Below are 21,708 nucleotides of genomic sequence, written 5' to 3'. Positions count from 1 at the left end.
ACAAACCTTTGTGTTGCTAGGCAACAGCTGTCACTTCCAAGTATTTTCCTGCTAAAAAAAACACAGCTAATAAACAGATTATGATGGTAGCGGGTTATAGTTGGTTTTAGCTGGTCTTTGATGGTTTGACATACTGGTGTGATCAGCCTGTCAAGCTTCACACATAAATCTTTATGCATTACACGTGACAGAAGACTTAAAGTGATTTATGCCCTTTTATTTTCATACTTACTCCTCATGACACTGTTATTTCTCCATATTCAAGGACATGGATTCGGTTTCAGTTATACAGTAACTTCAATGAATAAACCAGCTAGTGACCAGCTAAACCAAATTAAGCAAAAACATACCTTAAACTGGTCATAAAAGCTGATCTACCAGCCTAACCATCTTAAACTGGTCAAGCTGTGTTTTTTCAGTAGGGGTGTGTTGGCAGTGCCAAAAAAAATCATTAGATGAACAAACAAATCATTTGTTGTTGCTTATGACTGTTAACTAATAAGTGGTACTTGTTGAACTGTTGTGTAAAAGCAGTATCACACTCGAGGTCGTGCTGTTGTATGTCATCACGGCTGTGATTATCATTGGCGGCCTCGTGCCTATGACCAAAACACAGCCGTGATGATACAGCACAACAGCACTCCCTCTTGTGTGATATTGCTTAAGTAACAGATGATGGGAATATTATTAGTTTAGCATGTATTCGGTTGTAGACCGCTGTGTTGGATAAATTAAGACTTTGACATGGTGTTGACACTACGTGTGAAATTGAGGGGTCACCAAAGTGATTTCAATTAATTCTGAGGGTTGCATGAATTTAAGTACCAAATTTCACAACAGTCAGTTGTGTAATAGCTCTACTAAATTTCATAGCAATCCATAGAGAAAATAAACATCAAACTTGTTCATACACCTGACGACCCAATACTGACAGCTTACATCTGCTCTGACAAGAGAAGACAAAAAGCCCTGAGAAATGTCTTAAAATACTTTTATTTACAATGTAAAACAAATAACTTTAAATCATAGTACAAAAATCCGCTAACCATTAAAAACAAAAATCAAATCCTATTTACATGATAAAACATTTTTAAATGGACCTGTCATTAAGTCCAAATTATGTCAAGTCAGGTGTGACAGATGAAAGCCTCTGACGCCACACAAAAATCAGTGAAAGCAAGCATGAGTAAGACAAAAACAAAACATCAAGAGACGCTTCAGTGGTGTGCTTTAGTTTGTCATTTGAGGGCAATGTAAACATGAAAACACGCGGACAAAAATCAGTGTTTCATAGTTGACGTCTCTCAGCCATTGTGGCAAGTAATCATCATTTTACCACCGTAAAAGGTAAAATACTGGATGTGGTTGGTAATTTCTGCCATTTATCAGTTATTAGCTGCCCAGCTTGATGAAGATGATCACTCAGTTAGTGTATCGAGACAGTTCAGTGGTCCAGGAAGTTGAAGATGCTCCTCTGGGGGCCTTTAGTCTGTCCTGCAGGTCTGTTTTCCCTGCAGAGCCTCTTTGCAGCTGGGTTCACTGCCTCCACCGGACCCCTCTTCTTCATCGTCTGAGGATCAAACACATCCAAAGATAAAAGCTTTTTCAGACTCGTGTAAAACAATAAAATCTTAAATGGCACTGATAACATGACTACACGTACTTAAGTATTTATATGGTGAATAAACACTTGAATAAACAAGTTTTTTGGTTATATTAAATCTAATTTAGTTTAAAAAATGTAATTTAATGCTGAATCTAGTGATAAAATATGCTTGAGAAATAAAAAAACTGCAATAGTTTTACATTGGTATTATCTAAAGTGAGGAGTGGGCTTTGGCTCCATCTAGTGTCACAAATCTATAAAACACCAGAATCAACAAATTCCCCCATCACACTCACATGACGATCACACCAAGCAGTCTCTCCCCCCAAAATCTTTTAAAATATCTTGTTTTTCCACTTATTTTAAGAACAGTAAGACCTTTTACATAACCAGACAAGTTTGGGAAAATGCATCTGGGTGAAGGGCAGGGCAGAGTTATCATTTTCATTCAGAACAGCTGAAAAAAAGAAAACGCCTGACCATTTTTCTCAAATTTAGTAGTATTACCCGAGGACCTCTTGTAAAATATCACTTTGATGAAGCATCTTAGAGTATCAAAGATATATTTATCTACTCTGCTTCATACATCGTTCATTTTTTCTCAGCATGGATATGATGTAGGATTGAATATTTTTGTTATCGATTGCAGTTCTGAGCAAAAGGGATGCTGTCAAGATCCTTCTGTCGCAGTTCCTACATCTGCACAAATATGTCACATTTCCTTATTGACATTTCTTTCACTGACCTGTTTCTGGGGAGCGTCTGAGGAGGACTTGTCCTTCTCAGGAGACAGAGTTTGAAACAGGAATCCTCGGCTGTTTCTGGGGGCCAGAGGATTCCCCTCTGAGATCGAAGCCAACTTCTGTAGGACGGATTGAGGTTGACTCAGCAGTGATCCTCTCCTCACCTGTAAGAAATCAATAAAATACCAGTCTTACACTGACCTTGTAAGGATTACATGGAATACATCATGAAATTTGTTGGTAAAATATTTAAATATAATCACTATAATCCACTCACTCTGGAGGATTCATTTGGATCTTAGTGAGGTTTAAAGTTAGCAAAAGTACACGGAAAACTGATCTTTACTCTCAACTGGCCGCCCTGGACGGTCTTTCAAAAGCCAGCGCGGACCAAGTGTAGACTGCCTGTCTGCCAAAGTGGTCAGTAAAGCAAACAAACCTCTCAATTACAGAATTTGGCTGCTAGTAATGTTGAAACATGGACAGATATTCTACATGACTCATGAAATCAAGACAGAATCATACTGCAAAAAGTTTTATTATAAGTATTATTATATTTGGTCAAAATAATGCCATTTTTATTAAGTCTGATGCTGTTTTTGCAATGAGAAAAAAGTTACATATGAAATACCTCCTGAATTTTAAAGCAAAGTGCACAACTGGTGTTTTTTTTGTGAAGTCCAGCTCAAATGAATGTGATGAAATGAGCAATCTACAAGTTTTTGATATGATATACACAAAATGAACCAAGATTTATCATTTTCTCAACAATCAGGGGTGTCGACAGTGACGTACCTGTGAAGGCTGCAAGGGTCTCTGGAAAGGGTTGAGAGCTGATGTTGTCTTCTTTTCTGGTTGTGGTGCCACAGGAGGCTCTGCTTTGAAAAGTTTAAAAGTTGGATGATGAAAAAGTCTGAATGAATGCTCTAAAAAGATCTCAACACAAGTGAAATCACCAGGTTTCACTTGTCTAGTTACATTTGTTGTGAAAAATTTTCTAAACTTGACACACTGATTTCAATGGTGCTGAATTATTAATAGTAATTGTACAATTCTTTTCAAAGCAGTTTAAAACAAAAGCACATTTTTGTCTTTAGTTGACTGGTAGAGCAGTACAAATAGTTTTTAAAAAGTGTTTTTAATCTGACTTAATGTCCTGCTGCAGAGCCTGCTTTGGATCTGAGTAACAAAAACGCATGAATATTACATGCAGCAGCCACTCAGTTTTATTCACATTTTCTTTTTCCCGGAAAACAAGAATGTCACAACTGTCTGGAAATAAACGCTCTGAAGTAACTCGCCATTTAGCAATGACAGTACTGGCAGCAGTTTCCCATGTGTCCAGTTTATTTTGCTGGGAGACATGCCAGCGTTTTACTGCAATACTTGTGTGTGTGTAGCTTTGATGCACATCACGTGAAATTACTGAAACTCTTCTCCACTGACAGCACTAAGTGGATCAAAAAGCATATATCTTAGGAGCTAAGACTCGGAATTAATCACATCTTCATCAACGAAAAAGCAATGCTTCCACACATTTTTCTGTGACGGTGTTTTCTCATTATTTAATATCTAAGCCTGTAACTGTAATTATTATTGGACTAAAGCATGTCTGGGTGTTTTTAAGGTCGTGGGATCATTGTTGTTTGTGAGCCGTCATATCAAACCGACCTTTCCTCTGCAGAGTCTTGGCAGTCAGTTTCTTGGCGAGCTTCATAAACTGACTGTCTTCATCTCCAATCTTCTCATCATCTGCGTCCAAATCTTCCCCCTTCTTGGCTTTCTGCTCAGACTGTGAGAAGAGACACGGGGACAGGAATGAAGACAAAATAACAACACCCCTCTTGCAGAGGAGGGGAATGACTCAACACCATGAATGCACACATTCAGTTTTTCTTTGTATCTGTATAGATATAAACTTCTTCCAACGCTGCACGTCAATACTGCAGTTTGATTTTCATTAACCCCACGACCCACCTGTTCTCTGAGCCACTGTTCTCTCTCCAGTCTCTCTTTCCTCCTTTGGACCTCAGACAGGTCCACGTCGTCATCTTCATCCTCCTCTTCTGCACCATCTGCCCCCGTCCTGTCCATGTTGAAACCATCATCTGGAGGAAGAAATTAAAAACAATTCTAAATGTCTCATTGGAGCAAGTTTGAAAGAAGTTGCAGAATCTAAGGATAAGATTTAATGTTTTTTTTTAGGTGTGATCACCAGCTCTGTAGAAGCCTCTGTCGGCTGGTCGGTACATCAGTTGATCCACAAAAACTTTGGTGGGTGCTGTTGTGTGTATGTAAAGGTGTGTTTGTGCGCTGGCAATAGGGGTATGCATGCACATATGTGGTCACACCAAATTTGCAGTTGATCCCCCACACACTTTTAGACTTTTTTCATTTTTAATTTATGTATTTATTTGTTTTATTCGTGTACTTTTATTACCAGTTCCACATGGTTTTTAAGCTTGTTCCCTGACTGTTTTAAGTTTCACAACTAACAATGTTTTCCTTTCTTTTTCTGTCTCATGATTGTTTCTATTGATCTGGTCGGCAAACTGCTGAGGACAATTGTCCTTGCGGGGAAAAATTAAGATGTACTGAAATGAACCGAAATAATATTAACCAAATATATGCATAATTTTGAATAAATAGCTTTGTATACAGGTGTTAAGACACAATACTACTTGGGCTATGTCTTCTTTTAACAAGTACTGCATAAAATCCAATCAGATCCTACATCAAAATCAGTTACCAGCATGTGGTATTAAAGGAATACCTCACATAATGATCATTTGTATACACTGAATCAGTCTGAGGCATGAACAAGTCGTGCTTGTGAAAAACAAAGTTGTCTTCCCAAATTCAATGTAACATGGGGTGAGTAATTGATAAACAGATGATCATTTTGGGGGAGCGAAGTAGTCCTTTAATTACATTTATTATAACTCATGTTGTATACTCACCAATATTTTTCCAACGGAAGCGGCGAGCTCGTCCCGGGCCGTCCGAGTGCAGGTCACCGTCAGCGAGGTAACGCTCCTGGTAGAGCCTCAGACGACGCTTGTCATCATCCATTATCTGCTTCCTGTTGGAACAAATTATGTCTTCATCTCTCTTTAAATCCCAAAATATCAGATACAAGACAACCTTTTTGCACAATTACGACAGGATATTCCCAATATGCTTGGAACTTTATGTACTCTTGCAGTTTAAACTTTACTCACATGTGGATCTTGTTGACCTGATCCTGCAGCTCTTCATCAGAAGGAAGGTCCTCGAGAAGCTCCTCTTCCTCATATTCACTCCCTCTGTCGCCGTCCTCATCGTCGCTGCCCATGTCACTGCCGGACAGCTCAGCCTCTGACTCCAGGTAGTCGGCCATGCGCCTGAGAGCAGGATGCAAAAAAATTATGAAAACCGGCGCTACAGCGTGGATTATCGGATAAAAATTACATTAATAGAGAAGAGCTACACTAACAGTATTAGTTATTTCCAACACTTACATTTTCTTCTTCTTCTTAACCCGGTGGGGTGCAAAGACGCCCTGCATCTCCTCCTCTTCTACCTCATTATCCTCTTCCTCCCCAGCCTCTGCCTCGTCCTCCTCTTCATCTTCATCCTCCTCATTTTCCTCTTCGCCATCCTCATCATTGTCCTCCTGTAAACACACAATTCACTAATTATTTGCATCAAAAAAGACATGTCCAGCTTATTATTTACACATGAAGTGGAAATTTTATAGCTTACCTGTTCACTGTGACTTTCCACATCTGACAGGAGCCGGAACTCACAGTCCTCCTCTTCCTCCTCGTCCTGCTCCTCCTCCTCCTCCAGCTTCTTTTTACTTTACAAAATAAATCACTATGAGAATCATACATTGCGTGTACATACTCAAATTAATATCCCCTTAATCTTTTATCAAAAGAGACTAAAATAAGATGCAAATAAGTTTTGTAGAGAACCACAAAAATTAAATCAACCTTTACAAATGAGTCAATAATCTTGTTTATAAATGATTTTGGATTGTTTCAGGTCTTTGTACTTTACCTGTCTTGTGCCAGCGAAGCTGTGTGAGCAGAACCTAAAATTGGCAGCAAAGGAGACATATCTAAATTTTGTGTAACTGGACAGAAAACAACTATTTTCAAACCTAAAATTCAAAATATTTAGAGAAGTGGGGAAAAACATAGAAACAAATATAAATTCCAAGTTCCTCATTTTTCATCAGGCTCTTTTTGACATGTTACTGGTTTGATTTCTCTACACAATAAGATACATTGTTTGTTTTTCAATAAGTTAGGAAATAAATACCTTATAGGAAAGTTACTAGGCAGACAAAACTGATTTTGTACACTGGAAGTGAATTAAAACTAGAGCTGCAATGATTAACTGTTTAGTTGTCAACTATTAAATTATTCACCAATTAATATGATAATAAATGCATTGGATGTGTAATATTTTTAAAAGAAAAAAAGTAAAAATTCTCTGATTCCAGCTTCCTGAATATGAATATTTTTTGGTTTATTTCCAACTCTATGACAGTCAACTGAATTTCCTTGGGTTGGGGACAAAACAAGACATTAGAGGACATCATCTTTGGGAAATAAAATAAATAAACAAAAGCAGAGACAGCAAACATTCCTTTACCTGGACTGGGAAACTTCCCTGAGCACAGCCCCAGCAGCTGGTCCATGCTGTTATCAGACTCTTCATCCTGCGCTCGCTCTCTACTCTTCTCTGTTTCCAGCTGCTCTTCTCCTGCTTGTGTTGCTGGAAACGCTCCAGAGCACAACCCGAGCAGCTCATCCTCCTGTGATGATCCGAGGCCTCCCGTCCTATCCGAGCCGCTCTCCGCTGTCCCAAAAACCCCCGAGCACAGCCCCAACAGCTCCCCCATGTTGGCGTCCATTGCGTTTTCATCCAGGCTGTCCAGGATCAACTGTCTCTTGTGGGAGCGAGGGGCACCAGGCCGCGGCCCCACGTTAAGGAAGCCGTCTGCGTCGAGTAACTGGGAATGGGTGTCGTCCTCCAGGGAAAAGCGGCCTTGGGAGTCTCCTCCTAGACCGGGGCCAGAGGCTGCTCCCCCGAGGGGCCCCAAATCTGCTCCTGGGGACGGAGGTGCGTACAAGTCCTGGGAGTCCTCAACAGGGAGGCAGAGAGAGGGCTCTGAGAGTTTGCCTGAACTCTGATGGAGGAAAAAAAGATAAAAGATTAAACCACTTCTAAAGCACACAAAATACTGTATAAATGCTGAAAAAAATAATTATTTGTCTTTTTTATTCTTTGTTTTGTTCCTGGGGTTCCTTTTTTTATTTGATGTCATCCTGATCATCTTTCCTTAAGTTTTAGAGGATGTCTTCATATATACTGATAGCTTCCTACCACTCCTGCACAGGCTCTTGTTTACTTTTAATTGATGTAAATGTGATTGTAGATGGTTGTAACTGTTTCTGTATTTTTTTACACGAGTATCTGCGAGTACATATTGTAATCATTTTTTAATGAGCAAAACATTTTTAAAAAATCACGACACTGAAATAGTGCACATATAAGCAGATTTTTTGTCTGCCTCAACAATCTGACTCAAATGAAGCACATGTATTTAACCATGTGCAGGTTTGGGAGAATTCAAACCCCCGATGATGTCACTTTTATGCACTAAATAATAAACTTTCTTATCTCACCTTTGAGGCAGAGCCGAGGAAGCTGGGCCGGAAGAGGCAGGGAGACGGAGAGCGAAACATGGAGGAGTTGGAGATGCTCCGCCCTGCGGAGCGCTGAGGACAGACAGGCTGGTACGAGGTTATCATAGATCCTGCAAGCTCAAAGCTGCTGTTGTGGCTGTTGTCCTTCACCAGGGACAATGAGTCGTCCTCTTCTGGAGGTGAGAAGGACGAAAAAGTGAGAAAAGAACAAATTTTGAGAAGAAAAATTAACATCTTACCAAACCTTCAAGAAGCAGTGTGGAAAAAGCTCATTGTTGTCACATCATTTAATGTGATATCTCTTATTAGTAACTAATAATGAGCATAAAAAGTGTGGACAAAATGAACAGATGTCCCACCCATCTTGTTGCTGCTGTCCTGACCAGAAGGACCAGATCTTCTTACACCATCACTAAAAATGGAGAACAGTGCATGTGAAGCTTTATACTCTACACAAACACAAACAGACACACACACAGTAAACATAGAAGGTATACAAATTTTAAACTAGAAGACTTATAAATAATGAACTTTTTAGTGGCTGAGACATGCAAATTTGTGGCTATTTTATGTATTTTATAAGTCGTTTTTTAGGTCATGATTAACTAAGCGAGACTAATTTAAGGAAGTTTTATCATTTAATTTTTGAATATGCATGCTCTAGAGTCACAAAGCTACACAGTGCTGAAAACATAAGCAGGGTTTCCACAAATTTTCATGGTCAACATTTAAAAACTTTTCCCGACTTTTCAAGGACATGTATTTTTTTTCTTCTCCTCTTATCAGATTCAAACTCTGTTCAAACATAATTTCAGCTTGTGGTTATACACGGAAAGAGAGAGACGTAACGCGGGGAGAAATTCTAGAAACTTAAGTGATGGTTAACAAAACGTCACAAAGCGGCTCATTTAAGAGCTTCGTTACATTAACGGCTGCAGAAAATAAATTTGCCCTTATGTTACATTACATGAAGGTTCCCCACAGAAGATTTCATTGATTTTTACCAATTCCATGACTTCTCCAGGTCTTCCATGACTGGGGGAAGCCCAAAAAAAGACACACACTTACCCGGTGCGAGAGCAGGAGTTGCCGGGGAACAGCATGAGTGTGCCGTCTGTGTTGATTAGGTCCGGAGTTGGTGAGGGTCCGTTCAGAGCCGCAGGAGAAGGGCTCCTGATACTCTGGACCACACTGCCCTCTTCATCTTCATGCTCCTTCTCTTCCTCCTCACCATCGTCACCTCCCAGTAAGTCATCTACATTCTGGTAAAATATATATATATTTTTTTAATTTATTTTTTATTTGCTTTCACTTGGTAGCAACAGTCACGTAGTCATTTTTGTTTAAGTACATTTCCAGAAGCAAAAATCCTCTCACCTCTTCATCAGATTCATCAGTCATCTCCTCCTCCTCCTCTTCCTCCTCGCCACAGTCTTCATTGTCGAGGCGATTCAGCTCGGCCTTGCGTGCCCGCTCCTCCTGTCTCCTCTGGGCCATGGCGAGCTGCAGGCGCTGCTTCAGAGTCAGCAGCTTTTCTCCTTACAAACAGAGGGCACAGAGGAGGAGGTTAGTCACGTCAGGGAGCAAACCAAATCTCCAAGTCAAAATATGTGCATCCATGGACTATAGCCACATGTATTTCTCCTTTATTTGGTGATATTTCTAAAAAGGAGGTCAACAGAAATCGTGGACCTCTGTGGGCACATCACATGTGTATCCACACCTGGTTTGGTTGCTACAGGCTCCTCTGCTCCCTCTTTAACTGTGACAGTGACCGAATCTGTGTGCAACTCCTCCTGGCCGGATGGGGCGCTGTCTTTGCGGACGATGTTGAGCTGCATTGTACGCTCTCCTTGAGGTCGTACGGGAGCTTTGACATGACGGAGGTAGCGTTCCTTCAGCGCCTCCACACCTAAATGTAATAGTGGAAATGTTTTTTTTTCTGATTTATGCCACATACTTACTCTTGATCTCTGCTAACTTTGCTGAAATCCTAAAAGAATCATCTCTCACCTGAGTTGAGCTGTGGAGGCTCGAGCTGAACAAAAGCTCCGTCGTCTGGACATAATTTGGCGACAGGTGGGGGGTCCAGTCCGAGCTCCTTCAGTCTGGCCAATTTGTCCTTCTTGGGTTTGGTTGGCTGCGGTGCTGAAGGCTCAGCGCTCCCACGCTGAGCGGCTACAGGCTCCACCAAAGCCTCAGAGTCTGTTTGCATGGCGTCAGACATTACTGCAGCCTGGCTTTGTTCTGACGATGCAGGAGCTGCCTCTTCTGCAGAGTCAGAGGCAGGTCTCACCGCTTCATCCGTTGTGAGTGACTCCTGCAGACTCTCAGAAAGGTAAAGCATCGGTCCAGATTCCTGGTCAGGATCTTGGCTTGCTGATGCCTCTCTGTCCTGGCTGAGGCTCTCCTGCTGCGGGGACGAGGTGGCGGCAGGATGAGGAATGGGCTGGATCTGAGTGGAAGATAGATCTAGAGAGGGAGAAGAGTCCTGCTCTGTGGATGGCTGCGGAGGCTCTCTGGATGGGTTTGTGGGAGGTGGAGGAGGAGCTGATGGTGTCTCCAACATCATGGCGGAATACTTTGTAGACCTGAAGAGAAAAAGATTATCATTCATTTGTAAATTTATTACAGCAGCTTTAAAATGTTTGGCTGAATTTGGATTGTGTGTGCATGAAAGAAAACAATGTTAAAATGTAACTTCAATGATTAAATGTTAATGCTAAGGACTTTGGTAGGTAAGCAGTCTGTTATAAAATCTGATTTGTGTGGTAAAATTGTGCCAATGTGGACAGCTGTTTTTCTGACATATGTTTTGCGTGATGTTTGTCTTTACTTCAACAACGCCATGGCAGGACCCTGCGGCCTGGCTCTCTTCTTAAAGAACTGGTCGATGGTCTTCGGCTCAGGGATATGGTACGGCAGGCCGAGAGTGGACTCTACAAAGACAGAAGAACAGTATTTTCAGATGCAGTCTCAGCAGCATGGAAGACTTGAAACACCTCTTTTAAAAGGTTTGAAGCACACATTTCAAATTCCAAAAATACAAGGGTTGAACCTGTTACTTTGAAGGCTACAGACTGAATTTTGTTGATCACGTTAAATCCATTAGAGCCACATGTGGGTACATAAGAGAAGATCCGAGTGAGGATGCTGAAGGTGAAGAGTCGTAAAGTGCACTAAAGCCTGGACGCCAGCAGCAGAGCTCTGAGGCTGGCTTAACAGACGCTTCCCAGCAAGCAAATCTATTGCTGAAGCGCCTATGTACCAAAATAGTTTCAGTTATTTTAGTATAAGCCTAATCGCTGATAAATGAGCAGACACACACATTAACAGACAGAGGACTGTCTCTATGTGTGGTAAGAAAAGAGCAGACTTACATTTCAGTCTATTACGTCATCTTTGCAGCTTGTTTAAACATCACATTTTTGTTATAACTCTATAAACTACATTGGTTTAATTTTTGAAAACCAAATACGGAGCAACTATCAGAAAATGAACACACTGCTTTAGCAGATGAAAAAGATGATAGAGGTGATAACTGACCTCTGACCAGCCTCTGAGATTCACTGTGGAGCTGCTTCATTGCCTCTTTGCTGGCACGTGCAGCTTTCCTCTCCTAAAAATAAATAAATAAAATCCCACATTGAAAACAAAACCACTTTCAGATATGAATTTCACAGCATATAGAATAAACACAAGCATTCAAACTCTGCATACCGCACGCTGGGGTTTCTCCGGTGCATTTTCATCCTCCTCCTCATCCAGGAGAGGATCCTGCAGAAACATGAAACACTGGTTACACAAAGGCCTATGTAGACAACATCTGCTAACTGGTGTCTCTTTTCACCAAAATGTCATTAAATTTAACAAATTCTGTTACCAGTATTATGTGTACCAATCAGCTGAGCGGTGATAATAACAACAGACAACAGCTTAAATTCCTGATAACACCTTTTCAGAAATAAACACACTGCTTGTTTTGATTCTGATAATGAAGTCATTTTTAATACCTTATGTTTTTTCATCTTTTGCTTGACAGCAGCTCGGATGGCCTCCAGAGACTCCTCCTCCTCCTCCTCTTCCTCCTCATCATCCAAACCAGTGTCAAACAGGTCTGTGTCGCCCAGTGGACATCCACTGTCATTCAGACCCCGGGAGGGAGGCGTGTTCTGGGGAAAATAGTTACAAACTTGTCTTTAGATTACACAATATAATACATGCTCCTGCTTAGTTTAACAGTTTGTTTCCATAATGAGTTGCTTTGTTTAGATGTTAATTACTTAATTTTACGTACACATATTACCATAATTCCATTGACATAAAAAATATTCCTTATGGCTGCAAACACTAGAATGTAAAGCAATGATCTAAATATTAAGAACATATTTAGTGATATGTACAGCGATATGCACTTTAAAATTCTCTTTTATATGTAGTTTACCAACAAGACTAAAACAGGAACCTTTAGCAACCATGTGCAAACAGTTTGGCAGCATCAGAGGAAAAAAAAAAAAGATGGCCGAGCTCCACTGACCTCATTCACCTCAGATAATCTCTCCTTCTTTTTCAGTTTTTCCACCGCTTTGCTCCGCTTCTCCTTTTTCTCCCGGTGCCTCTGACTCTTCTCTCTCTTCTTCCATTCCTTCATCGATTTCCCTTTCTTCCTCACCTCCTCCTGTTGCTCCTCCGTTTCTCCGTGTCGCTCTTGCTCAGGCTCGCTGTCGTCACTATCAATGGGAGCACGGCTTATTCTCTTGCTCTTCTGCGTCCCTCTCTCTTTCCTCTCCTCCCTCTCTTCCGTCTCCATCTCCTCTCCGCTGGAAGCAGAGAGGGCCAGTGCTTCAGCCATGTGGATGCTGCTCTCTGCAGCTGCCTCCTCTTCCTCGCTGTCACTGTCTCGGATGGCGTTACGATGAGGCTTTCTGTGGACGGTGATATCTTCATCGTCGTCAGAATCTGAAAACAAAATTATTTAGAAACAGTCAAATAAATGCACACATGCAGGGACACTGAAACAAAAATAATGGTTCATCTCAGCTGATTTTTTTTATGTTGTTGCTGTTATTTGTCAGGATGACTGTGCTTTTACGCTTTTTTAATTTAGTCCAGTATTACCTGTATTTTTTTTTTTTAATGCACATCAAATAATGGTTTCATCTTTAATCTGTAAGCACATGCTGTCAAGACATTAAGGTACCATTACCTATTACCCATACTACTATCAAGGCAGACTTTTCCTTAGGTGAGTATTGTGGATCACTGGATGCCATTCGAAAAGTATTTTAAATGTCGCACTTATTGTAAGCTTTGTGGTTCAGTGACAACTAAATGCCTGAACTGTAGTATTTAAACATAACAACTTTAAAGTAACTTTACAGACATTGACAAAAATGTATTCCTCATTTACACAGCTAAAGCAGCTCCTGCCGCATTTCTCTCAGTCTCGATTATCATGCATTGTTGTGTTACTTCACCTGGAAGCTCGTCTCTTTTGTTGGCTGTCTCCATCACCAGCTCCTCTGCTGGAGAGCCCATCCCGCTGTCTGAATCACTCTCTGTTGCTGTTTGGGCCACAGCTGGGAGCCCCTCAGCCTGGGTGGAGTAACACAAAATACAACTCAACCATCAGAAAGTGCATTTCAAAAAAAAAGGCTGGGAACCACTGTGGTTCCCAACCTTTTTTTGTGTCAAGGACCCCTAAACTGATACGCATTAGGCCTGAGACCACATTCAATAAGATGTCACTTCAGGGATCCCCATTTAAAATTATTATAGTTGTTAGATTTGATACACACCAGAATGCTTTAGTTATTAACACTTTGAAACCTGAGAAAATCTTCAACGAAAAACTTAACGGGAAATGACCCAAAAATGAGCAAGAAATTTGTAAAAAGTTACAAAAAACAACTTTAAAAAAGGAAAAAACAAAAATAAACAAGTAAATGACCTGTAAAAAATGTGAGAAATTAAAATAATATTAATGATAAAATAAACTATATCTTTTTATATATCATTTCTGTAACACGTTAAGTGTATAATAATAACTAACTATATTTCCCCTATTTTCCTTTTTTTTTTAAAAAAGAAAATTATAATGTTTCTCTCTCCTACTTTTTCATTTTGCACTTTTTACAAATTTGAAAATTGAAAGATATCAAACAAATTTGCTCAAGTTTCAGAGGTTTAAATGCTTGTGAAAGGTGTTGGAGTGCAGGACAAAAAAACTGTTGTCACATCAGGTTTAGGGGATAGCTATGGAGGTGAAACAAAAGGTCAGAGCAGTCACTCTTACTCACATTGGGATCACTTCTATCGTGAATTAAATGGTAAAATCTCTCATGGACCCATGGTTTAGAACTAATGTTTTTTAAGTATGGGGTAATAGCAATCTGTTTACTAGAAAAAAAAAACAACAAAACAGAGGCTCCAGATTAAATGCAGTGAATGAATAAAACCCTTTATTGCTCCAAGCAGCACTTGCTTTGCACAAATAAGCACAGAGACTAATGACAACATGTAACATAAAAAATGCACACAAAAAAACCCATGAAACATAAACAGTGTAAAAAACAACAGAAACCTGATGATTAACATTAAGTTAATTTATGTCAATATTCAATTAGGTTAAAAAAAGAGTGTAAATACAGACGAACACATGCTTAATCTAAGACCCACACTGCCACGTTTTAGTGTTTAGGGTTATATACTGTGCTCTGTGTGTTGTAAGTCGAGTTTATTAAAATCTTAAAAAGGTACCACGTATTTATTTTATGGTTAAAGTGGCAAACTACAGTCGTTCATAGCTGTTCAACTCACTGCCTAACTTCTTATAGTTATAGCGTTTGTCTGCATTTGCCAAAAACACTAAAGAAAAGATCATTACTTTGTAAAGTTAACATAAAGTATTGACGTCTATTGTATGACTTCAGGCAGCCAAATGGGTCGTAAATTGCATTTGTGGCGCCTTGCAATACCAAACAATGAGCCTTACGGTAGCTAACTTAGCGTCATTGCCTTTTTTCAATGTTTGCAGTTAATTTAGCGTATGTTACATGAACCATATATAAAAATGCACAAGTTATTGATCTCAATGGGTATTCTCAAATTCATTATTGTGTGTATATAACAGCGATCGACATAGTAAAATGCCAAACTAACATGCATTTAATCGACCAGGCCGAGACTACAACCACCATCCGAGCTGGCTAAACTAGCGAGCTAGCTAACTGGCTAACGCTGACAACATCAGTAATACGTTTATTTCCTTTTTTCTGGAATAGTTTTGATTTTGCAGGTCTGTCTCTACAACTTACAACTAACGGCGACTATATTTGTCAGTGTGCTGTTAAACTAGCGACTGATATCTGAAATCATGTCCTCACCTGTTGTTGAGAAACGACCAGGCTCATCTTTGTCCGCCGGCTACTTTACGCTCTTTTTTGTAAAACACTCCGGCGGAGACGACGCTTCGTCGAGTCTCTGAAGCAACAACGGACGTCAAAAAAGCAAATGTCTGCGTGACAAGAGCTATATTACACTTTTGAAGCACATTTAGAAAGAGTTTCGCCGCTTCTCTTCCTCCCGCCCGATCCCGAATAGAAATTTTGATCTTTCGCGCGCCGTGACAGCTGGCCCGCAGTTTTTCGTCATCGAGGCGTCAATCGCCCCATTCTCGCTCTCCTATTGGGCAGTTGGGGAGATTTGTTCCCGCCCCATATGACGACACAGTTTGGTGGGACCTGATTTTATATACCTGGAATGCTCAGGCGGGCGGGGTTAAGGGTGTTCTTTTTTTGGAGGAAGTTACTCATTTTCTCGACATTATAACACAAAATCCGATGAAAAATGATGTTGTTTTGTGAATAATGCAAAGTAACAGTTTATTTATAACGACAAGATCTCTTTAATTCGTTTTAAACTGGTGTAGGTTTTCTTTTATCTTTTAAAAACTCTTTTTATTGGGGTTTTCGAAGTTAACATACAACTGAAAAAGGCATGAGCCGAAAAAATAATTTCTTATACCAATGAGCAGAAAACATTGTTTGACAAAATGAAAAAAACTGTCATACATGTTAACAACATAGCAAACAGGTTTTTTTTTCTTAAGAAAAGGGGAAAAGAAAGAAAAAAAGGCAAGAAGTCACATACATACATGGTATTTGGTGTATGTTTGCATAAAATAATCATTATGCATAGTCTCATATACATTAATTTTGAGACATTAATGTAAATAGCCACTAATGTGAGATTAAACTACACGGTTACAGATACTTCCAGGCATGGACCATTAATGTTCATGAGTTTTCTTCAAGGATAAGCATTGTATATTTTCATTTCATAAAAAGGTTACTGTAAAGGATGAAAACTACTCAAATGACACTAAAGGACCCAAAGAGATTTACCTTGTGGATTGTAAAACCTGCAAAATTTTAGTACTTGCCTTTAATTGGAAATTTGAGAAATACACAAGCATATGTGTAAATGAATAAGTAGATTTGGTTGCACATAGGTGTATTGATAGAGGTATTTGACCTGTTTTTATAATGATTATTTTGTATTATGGTTATGATTATTATTATTATTATGTTTTATTTATGTTTTTTTTCTTTCATTAATGGTACAGCTAGTTTGGCTGTGGTTATTAGAGACAGGTTTACAATATATGAGAGAGCATAATGTTAAATATCAGCAACGGAAGAAGGATCAGCAGCTGGTGGTGAATGTTTAAGGAGGTTTGTTTGTTTGGAGGAGGGGGTTTGGCTGGAAATCTGTGGTGAATTTACCATTCTTTGTTTCCATGCTCTGTTACAGTGTTAAAAAACAATAAAAATGTTAATCATAAAAAAAGAAATTTGTGAAATACATTTTTCTCTGTACATGTGTAATCCAATATTGGATGACAGTATATTATATGCACTGTAGTCTGCATCTTGCGTCAAAGTGAATACACTGACAGGACCACTGCTTCACACACTTTGGGTGATATAAAGTTATGTATAGTTTTAAAAAATTAAGTTTATTTAAAAACTGTAAGCGACACAATGGATTGGATTTAATAAATTTCCACTTCTTCCCACTCCTGTTTGGACATGTCTGTATGTTTGTGTATGTTTACATGTTCTTTCTTTCCTTTCCATGTTTTTACATGTTCGAAATACATTTCAGCTCAATTCAATATAGGGCATATAGTGATATATTTATGATCTGTTTTACTATATCCTGTTACTATTCCGCAGCTCCCCGCCCTCTCATTGACTGGGATCATTAAAATTTGATCTGCCAGTGCGGTACAGCAAATTACGCATGCGCAGAGCGGACTCTACGGCTCCTGGCTGGCGCATGCGCAGTTACAAATCCCCAGAACCAGCAGCAGCGGCGGTAGCTCAGGTCAGTTAGTTCAGTCAGCAGTCATCCGCGCATCTATCTATATTCCCTTTTCTTAAATTAGCCCATTTAAGCTTCGCGATACCGCCCCCAATTTCAGCGTCGGTACGGAGCCGCCAGGCCGGGACAGAGACGGAGAGAGAGGCCTCGGCCATGGAAGCGCTCGGACCCGGTGAGTAATTTTTTAAAACAGAAAAATCGAGCTAGCAGCGGAGAGCGCGAGCCGTGTGTGGGGCGCGTGTGCGCAAATGCGTCGCATCACTGGGGGCCGCGGCTGCAGCGAGGCCTCGACGCTGTGACGGGAAAACAAACCGAGGCCCAGCCCGTGTGAATGTGTGTGTGTATAAATGTTTGGTTTTATTTACACCGAGACACGTTTTCTATCCGTTCAAAGAGAGTTGGTGTTTAAATGTGTAAACCAGTAATGTCTGCGCGGTTTTATTTATCAGAAGCACGCGCAGCTCGTCGTGTCGGGGCTGGCATTGTGTGAGTGGGGATTTAACTACCTTCCTCCTTCCTTCCTTCCGCGTCGTGGTGTGTTTACGTTGTTTGTACACGATGTGTTTCTCTTTGACCACATAATACGACGTAATTCCTATAACTAGACCGCACAACGACGTCGAAATTTGACAAAATAATTCACCTGTGTCAAATCTTTGCTGCCAAACCATTTAAATTTGTACCATCGCCATCGGGAACAGTGCGTCTCCTCGGGCTGCCCTCCGTCCAAGATGACAGCGATGGGGTGAAAACAACATAAAACACACGTTACAGACGTTAAATGGGCAGACGTGCGTGTTTTGTGACTCCCAAATTTTGTGGTTTTAAGCGAGGCTGTCATTGGTTCACGCGCCATGCGTCTGTGAGAGCCCAGCAGGGATGGATGGCGCTTTTATCGATCAGATCTGCAGGCCAGCTCCATATTATTCTGCTATATGATAACAAAGGCACTTATTTTGATGAGAAAGCGTGCGGAGATGAATCAGCCACACACCTTTGCACACAGCTATGCAATGCATTTTTATTGTAAGATCATGCAAATTGTGTGTTTACCTCCTTTTTTTTTTCAAAATAGACTTGACTGTTCCTCATTTTGTTTGTGAAATGCGCCCCTATATACTGGAGGAATTGAGTGCAGTTCGCGTAGTGAAGTGACATTTTTTTTTTTAAAAAAAATTTGTTGAATTCGTGCACACATTGCTAACATGCTCCAGAAAAGTAATACTCCTTGGGGGACAATTTTGCAAAATTACAAAGACCAGAAGCCAGTCACAGCAGCCCCATAGGTTTACGATTTTAGGACAATTCTAGGGTATTAGGACGTTTCTAGGGTTCAAGAACATTTTGAGGATTTTAAGATGATTGTATGACTTTGGACATTTCTAGGATTTTAGGACATTTCTGGGATTTTAGGACATTAGGGGCTTAGCTAGGACCTCAGTCGGAGGGGATCCTCCACTGGCACTTTTTTGATGAACAAGCTCTATTTCAATGCTGTTTTATGCACTCTGGTATCTTATGTATGCTAAAGGTAAATGTTAGAAAATGGTAGGTGGGCCACCCAGCACCCTATTAGGGGCCAGATTTGGCCTGGGGGCCGTACGTTCAGTATCACTGCTCTAGTAGAAAGATAGTGGCATTTAGAAAACCTAGATGCATTATTTAAGGAGGACACTGATGCATTGTGCCGTGAGAGCGTCCAGAGGAATGTTTAGGGGCAACAGTATTGTACAACCATCCACAGGTGTGTGAGCTTCACATAATCAGTGCAAGCCATCAAGTTCTTATCTCTGATAATAACAGCAGCTGCAAAATTCACCTGGTACTTCCAGGATCTCCACGAGCCGGCTGCATTTCTCAGGGAGGACTAGGATTTAGTACAGGTGTACCGTTGGTGTAGATTTATTTTGCAGAGATTATTTACTTTTATTAATAATGAGAAATGAGGATACAGCAGTATGATTTTTTTTTTCTTCAGTACTAGTGTCACTACTAGGCATATTCACACGAGCCTTAGTGGAATTAATGTGCAAATCAAGTTAAACCTTTTCAAATGCCTAACTTTAATCAGTATTTGTATTATGTGAGATGTAAAGTGATAAAAGAACAATTCTGTATTGCTCTTTAAAAGGAATATTTCACCCACAAAATGACTATTTATAAATCAGTCGTTCTGTGTTGCCTCAAATTTGTGCAGGAAGCTTTGTTTTTCTCGCACGAATATATTGATTTATTGGGGACAAACAACGAAATTTTAATAACAAAACTATATCAAAACCTCTGTTTACAAGCTCACACTACTCACACAGTATAATCCAAGTCTCATTTAACTAGTCCTATGCTCAGTGCTTCCCAATCACATGCATTGTCACAAAAAAAAACTTATTTCAGTCTGCCTTTGAGGTGAGCATAAATAACATTGACTTTCAGTTTACTTTTGAATATTACAGTTTGCATGTGTTTGTACGGTGCTGAGAATACAACTGGATAAATGACAATTGTATTATACTGCAGAAGTTGTGTGTGTAGCTTTGCTGTTGTTGAACATGGTCCCCCATAAATCAATATGTACGCTGCTTTCTGTTGAGGCATGTGAGAAAAGCAAAGTTTTCTTCATGAATTCAAGTTAACAAGGCATGACTAATTGATATACAAAGGTCATTTAATGGGTGAAGTAATCCTTTAAACAAATCACCAATAATGTCCAGTGCTACACAGAAGGCCCCACTGGAGAACACATTGTTCACAGTGCAAATTTCCATTAAAAAGTACATTGGTTGAAGAGAATTTCTTCATAAACATGCACTTTTTGGTCTTTGCTTCAGTGTGGCTGGAGTTGCTTAGACACGGCTGCCAAAACGTGTTGTGTGTGTGTGTAATGATGTGATGTAGACCTGGGGTGTCTTCACCAGCTCCTCTTAGCTCCTCTAATCTGTTGCTATTGTTTAGGTGCAACTGTTAAAGTGTTTTTTTGATCCAAACTGAAGTAGTTAACACGAGGGATATGTGCAGTTAGTCTTCTGGTCAATTAAATGTTTCCACCATTTCTAGTCAGCGTCAGAAATCTTAGCCAATTAAGTGTATAACTATTTTATGGGATTGCATTCACCCATTGAAATGCAGTTGGAATAATCAAGCTGGTTTCCTAAAGATAAAAATGTTATTTTTTGACTTTTATTTAGTGAGTCATGGTTTGTAGGATGATGTGCAATGTTTATAGTTCACGGTGCAAAACGCTGCATATTTCAGCGTTATTTAATATTTGTTTATTACAAAATGTTATAAGCGGTTTCAAAGTGGTCTTAATAATTTCGTTACTGGTTCACAACTGCCGTGTTCCAACTCCCATTAGGGATCGACAAAGCTTTATGTGGTGTCGCAAGGCCTTGTAGATTTTAATGATTGCAAGAAAACTTCTTTATTAAAATATGGTATGCTTTATCTGAACATTTCATTCATTTCTGTGAAGAAAACTATATGAAATTTGTTAGAAGTTTAAAGTTTAGATTATTATTTAAGATATACACTTTAAAAAACCTCACAGGATAAGGGCACGGTGAAGACCTGAACACAAGTTTGTTTTCTTACTTTTAGACTAGTTAACTGATCTAAGTTTAAATTTCTGTTTAAATGTCGGGGAAATTGGTCAGAACATTTGTAGTTGACACAAAATGCAACACAGGAAAGGCGTAAATAGAGCTATAAAGACAACAGTTAACTGTAAGTGACATGAATTGAGGGAAAGTTGAGCCCACTCAAGCAAATGTTTAAACTTGAGCGAGAAATTCATGATTATACTGAATTATTTGGCTCCACTGCACAATTATACAGAAATGGGTGCTTCTGGTAGAATTTGGGAGTGATTGACAATAATCTCAGCACGAGCTATTGCACACAGACTGTACATGTGTGTTATTTCAGCAGCTGCACTTACAGTCAAGAAATGCATCCATTGGCTATTTGTTTGCCAGTGAATATGAACCGCAGAGGTAAAATTAATGTAAATAACAAATACTGCTGTTTTTATCTGAACTCATCAATAAAAGTTAAAATCAGATGCTCCTAAAGCCACAGCTAAGAGTTAAAAATCTCTACACCTAGGGCTGTATAATCCCTTCTTGTGAATGAGTTCTCTCAGTACCTCCTGCCTTTTCCTCAGTCCAATGTGTAGTGCCTTTAATCCAGGTGATTTGCAGGTGTGGGTTTCTCAGCGCGCGCTCTGCTCAGTGCTGTTAGTCTCTGACTCATTGCCGAGGCCAAGCCATCATCC

The 21,708-nt window shown here is 39.8% G+C and overlaps 2 protein-coding genes across 10 annotated transcripts in view; one reads left to right on the top strand and one right to left on the bottom strand.

The window, feature by feature from the left end:
• Positions 1 to 977: 977 nt before the first annotated feature.
• Positions 978 to 15,706, bottom strand: clspn (claspin). 3 transcript variants are annotated; one of them, XM_088090556.1, is made up of 24 exons: positions 15,437 to 15,706; positions 13,529 to 13,646; positions 12,598 to 13,010; positions 12,065 to 12,223; positions 11,772 to 11,828; positions 11,598 to 11,670; positions 10,888 to 10,990; positions 10,065 to 10,642; positions 9,775 to 9,963; positions 9,429 to 9,589; positions 9,120 to 9,313; positions 8,411 to 8,463; positions 8,031 to 8,224; positions 6,994 to 7,531; positions 6,394 to 6,427; positions 6,094 to 6,190; positions 5,850 to 6,004; positions 5,571 to 5,732; positions 5,310 to 5,431; positions 4,327 to 4,457; positions 4,021 to 4,141; positions 3,145 to 3,227; positions 2,352 to 2,513; positions 978 to 1,570 (listed from the first exon to the last, which is right to left on the bottom strand). In XM_088090556.1, exons 1-24 carry the CDS (start codon positions 15,461 to 15,463, stop codon positions 1,445 to 1,447), a joined length of 4,050 nt encoding a protein of 1,349 aa, XP_087946682.1. In that variant the 5' UTR covers positions 15,464 to 15,706; the 3' UTR covers positions 978 to 1,444. The 3 variants fall into 3 exon arrangements, with proteins under 3 accessions (XP_087946682.1, XP_042363148.2, XP_042363150.2); XM_042507214.2 differs by having other exon boundaries at positions 12,589 to 13,010; positions 15,437 to 15,705; XM_042507216.2 differs by having other exon boundaries at positions 3,145 to 3,224; positions 12,589 to 13,010; positions 15,437 to 15,705.
• Positions 15,707 to 17,408: 1,702 nt separating this feature from the next.
• ago4 (argonaute RISC component 4) overlaps positions 17,409 to 21,708 on the top strand; it is a 35,558-nt gene continuing 31,258 nt past the window's right edge. For all 7 annotated transcript variants that reach the window (XM_042506064.2, XM_042506062.2, XM_042506060.2 and 4 more), the window contains exon 1: positions 17,409 to 17,610. In XM_042506064.2, coding sequence (XP_042361998.1) covers positions 17,592 to 17,610 — 19 coding nt within the window. In that variant the 5' untranslated portion in view covers positions 17,409 to 17,591. The remainder of the gene's footprint in view (positions 17,611 to 21,708) is intronic.

This window comes from Plectropomus leopardus, chromosome 17 (assembly GCF_026936395.1).
Source record: "Plectropomus leopardus strain MGB_pleo_1.0 chromosome 17, ASM2693639v1, whole genome shotgun sequence".
NCBI lineage: Eukaryota > Metazoa > Chordata > Actinopteri > Perciformes > Serranidae > Plectropomus > Plectropomus leopardus.
Note: the sequence above shows the minus strand (reverse complement) of the source record. Positions and strands in the feature narration are given on the sequence as shown.

What these genes read in the sequence shown, in the direction of transcription:
- clspn (XM_042507214.2), bottom strand. Translation starts at nt 15,463, where the DNA reads ATGAGCCTGGTCGTTTCTCAACAACAG. An exon ending in GGACAGCAGCAACAAGATGG is followed by an intron (nt 8,225 to 8,410) that starts GTGGGACATCTG and finishes TCTCACCTCCAG; the next exon opens with AAGAGGACGACTCATTGTCC. An exon ending in TGGAAAGTCACAGTGAACAG is followed by an intron (nt 6,005 to 6,093) that starts GTAAGCTATAAA and finishes GTGTGTTTACAG; the next exon opens with GAGGACAATGATGAGGATGG.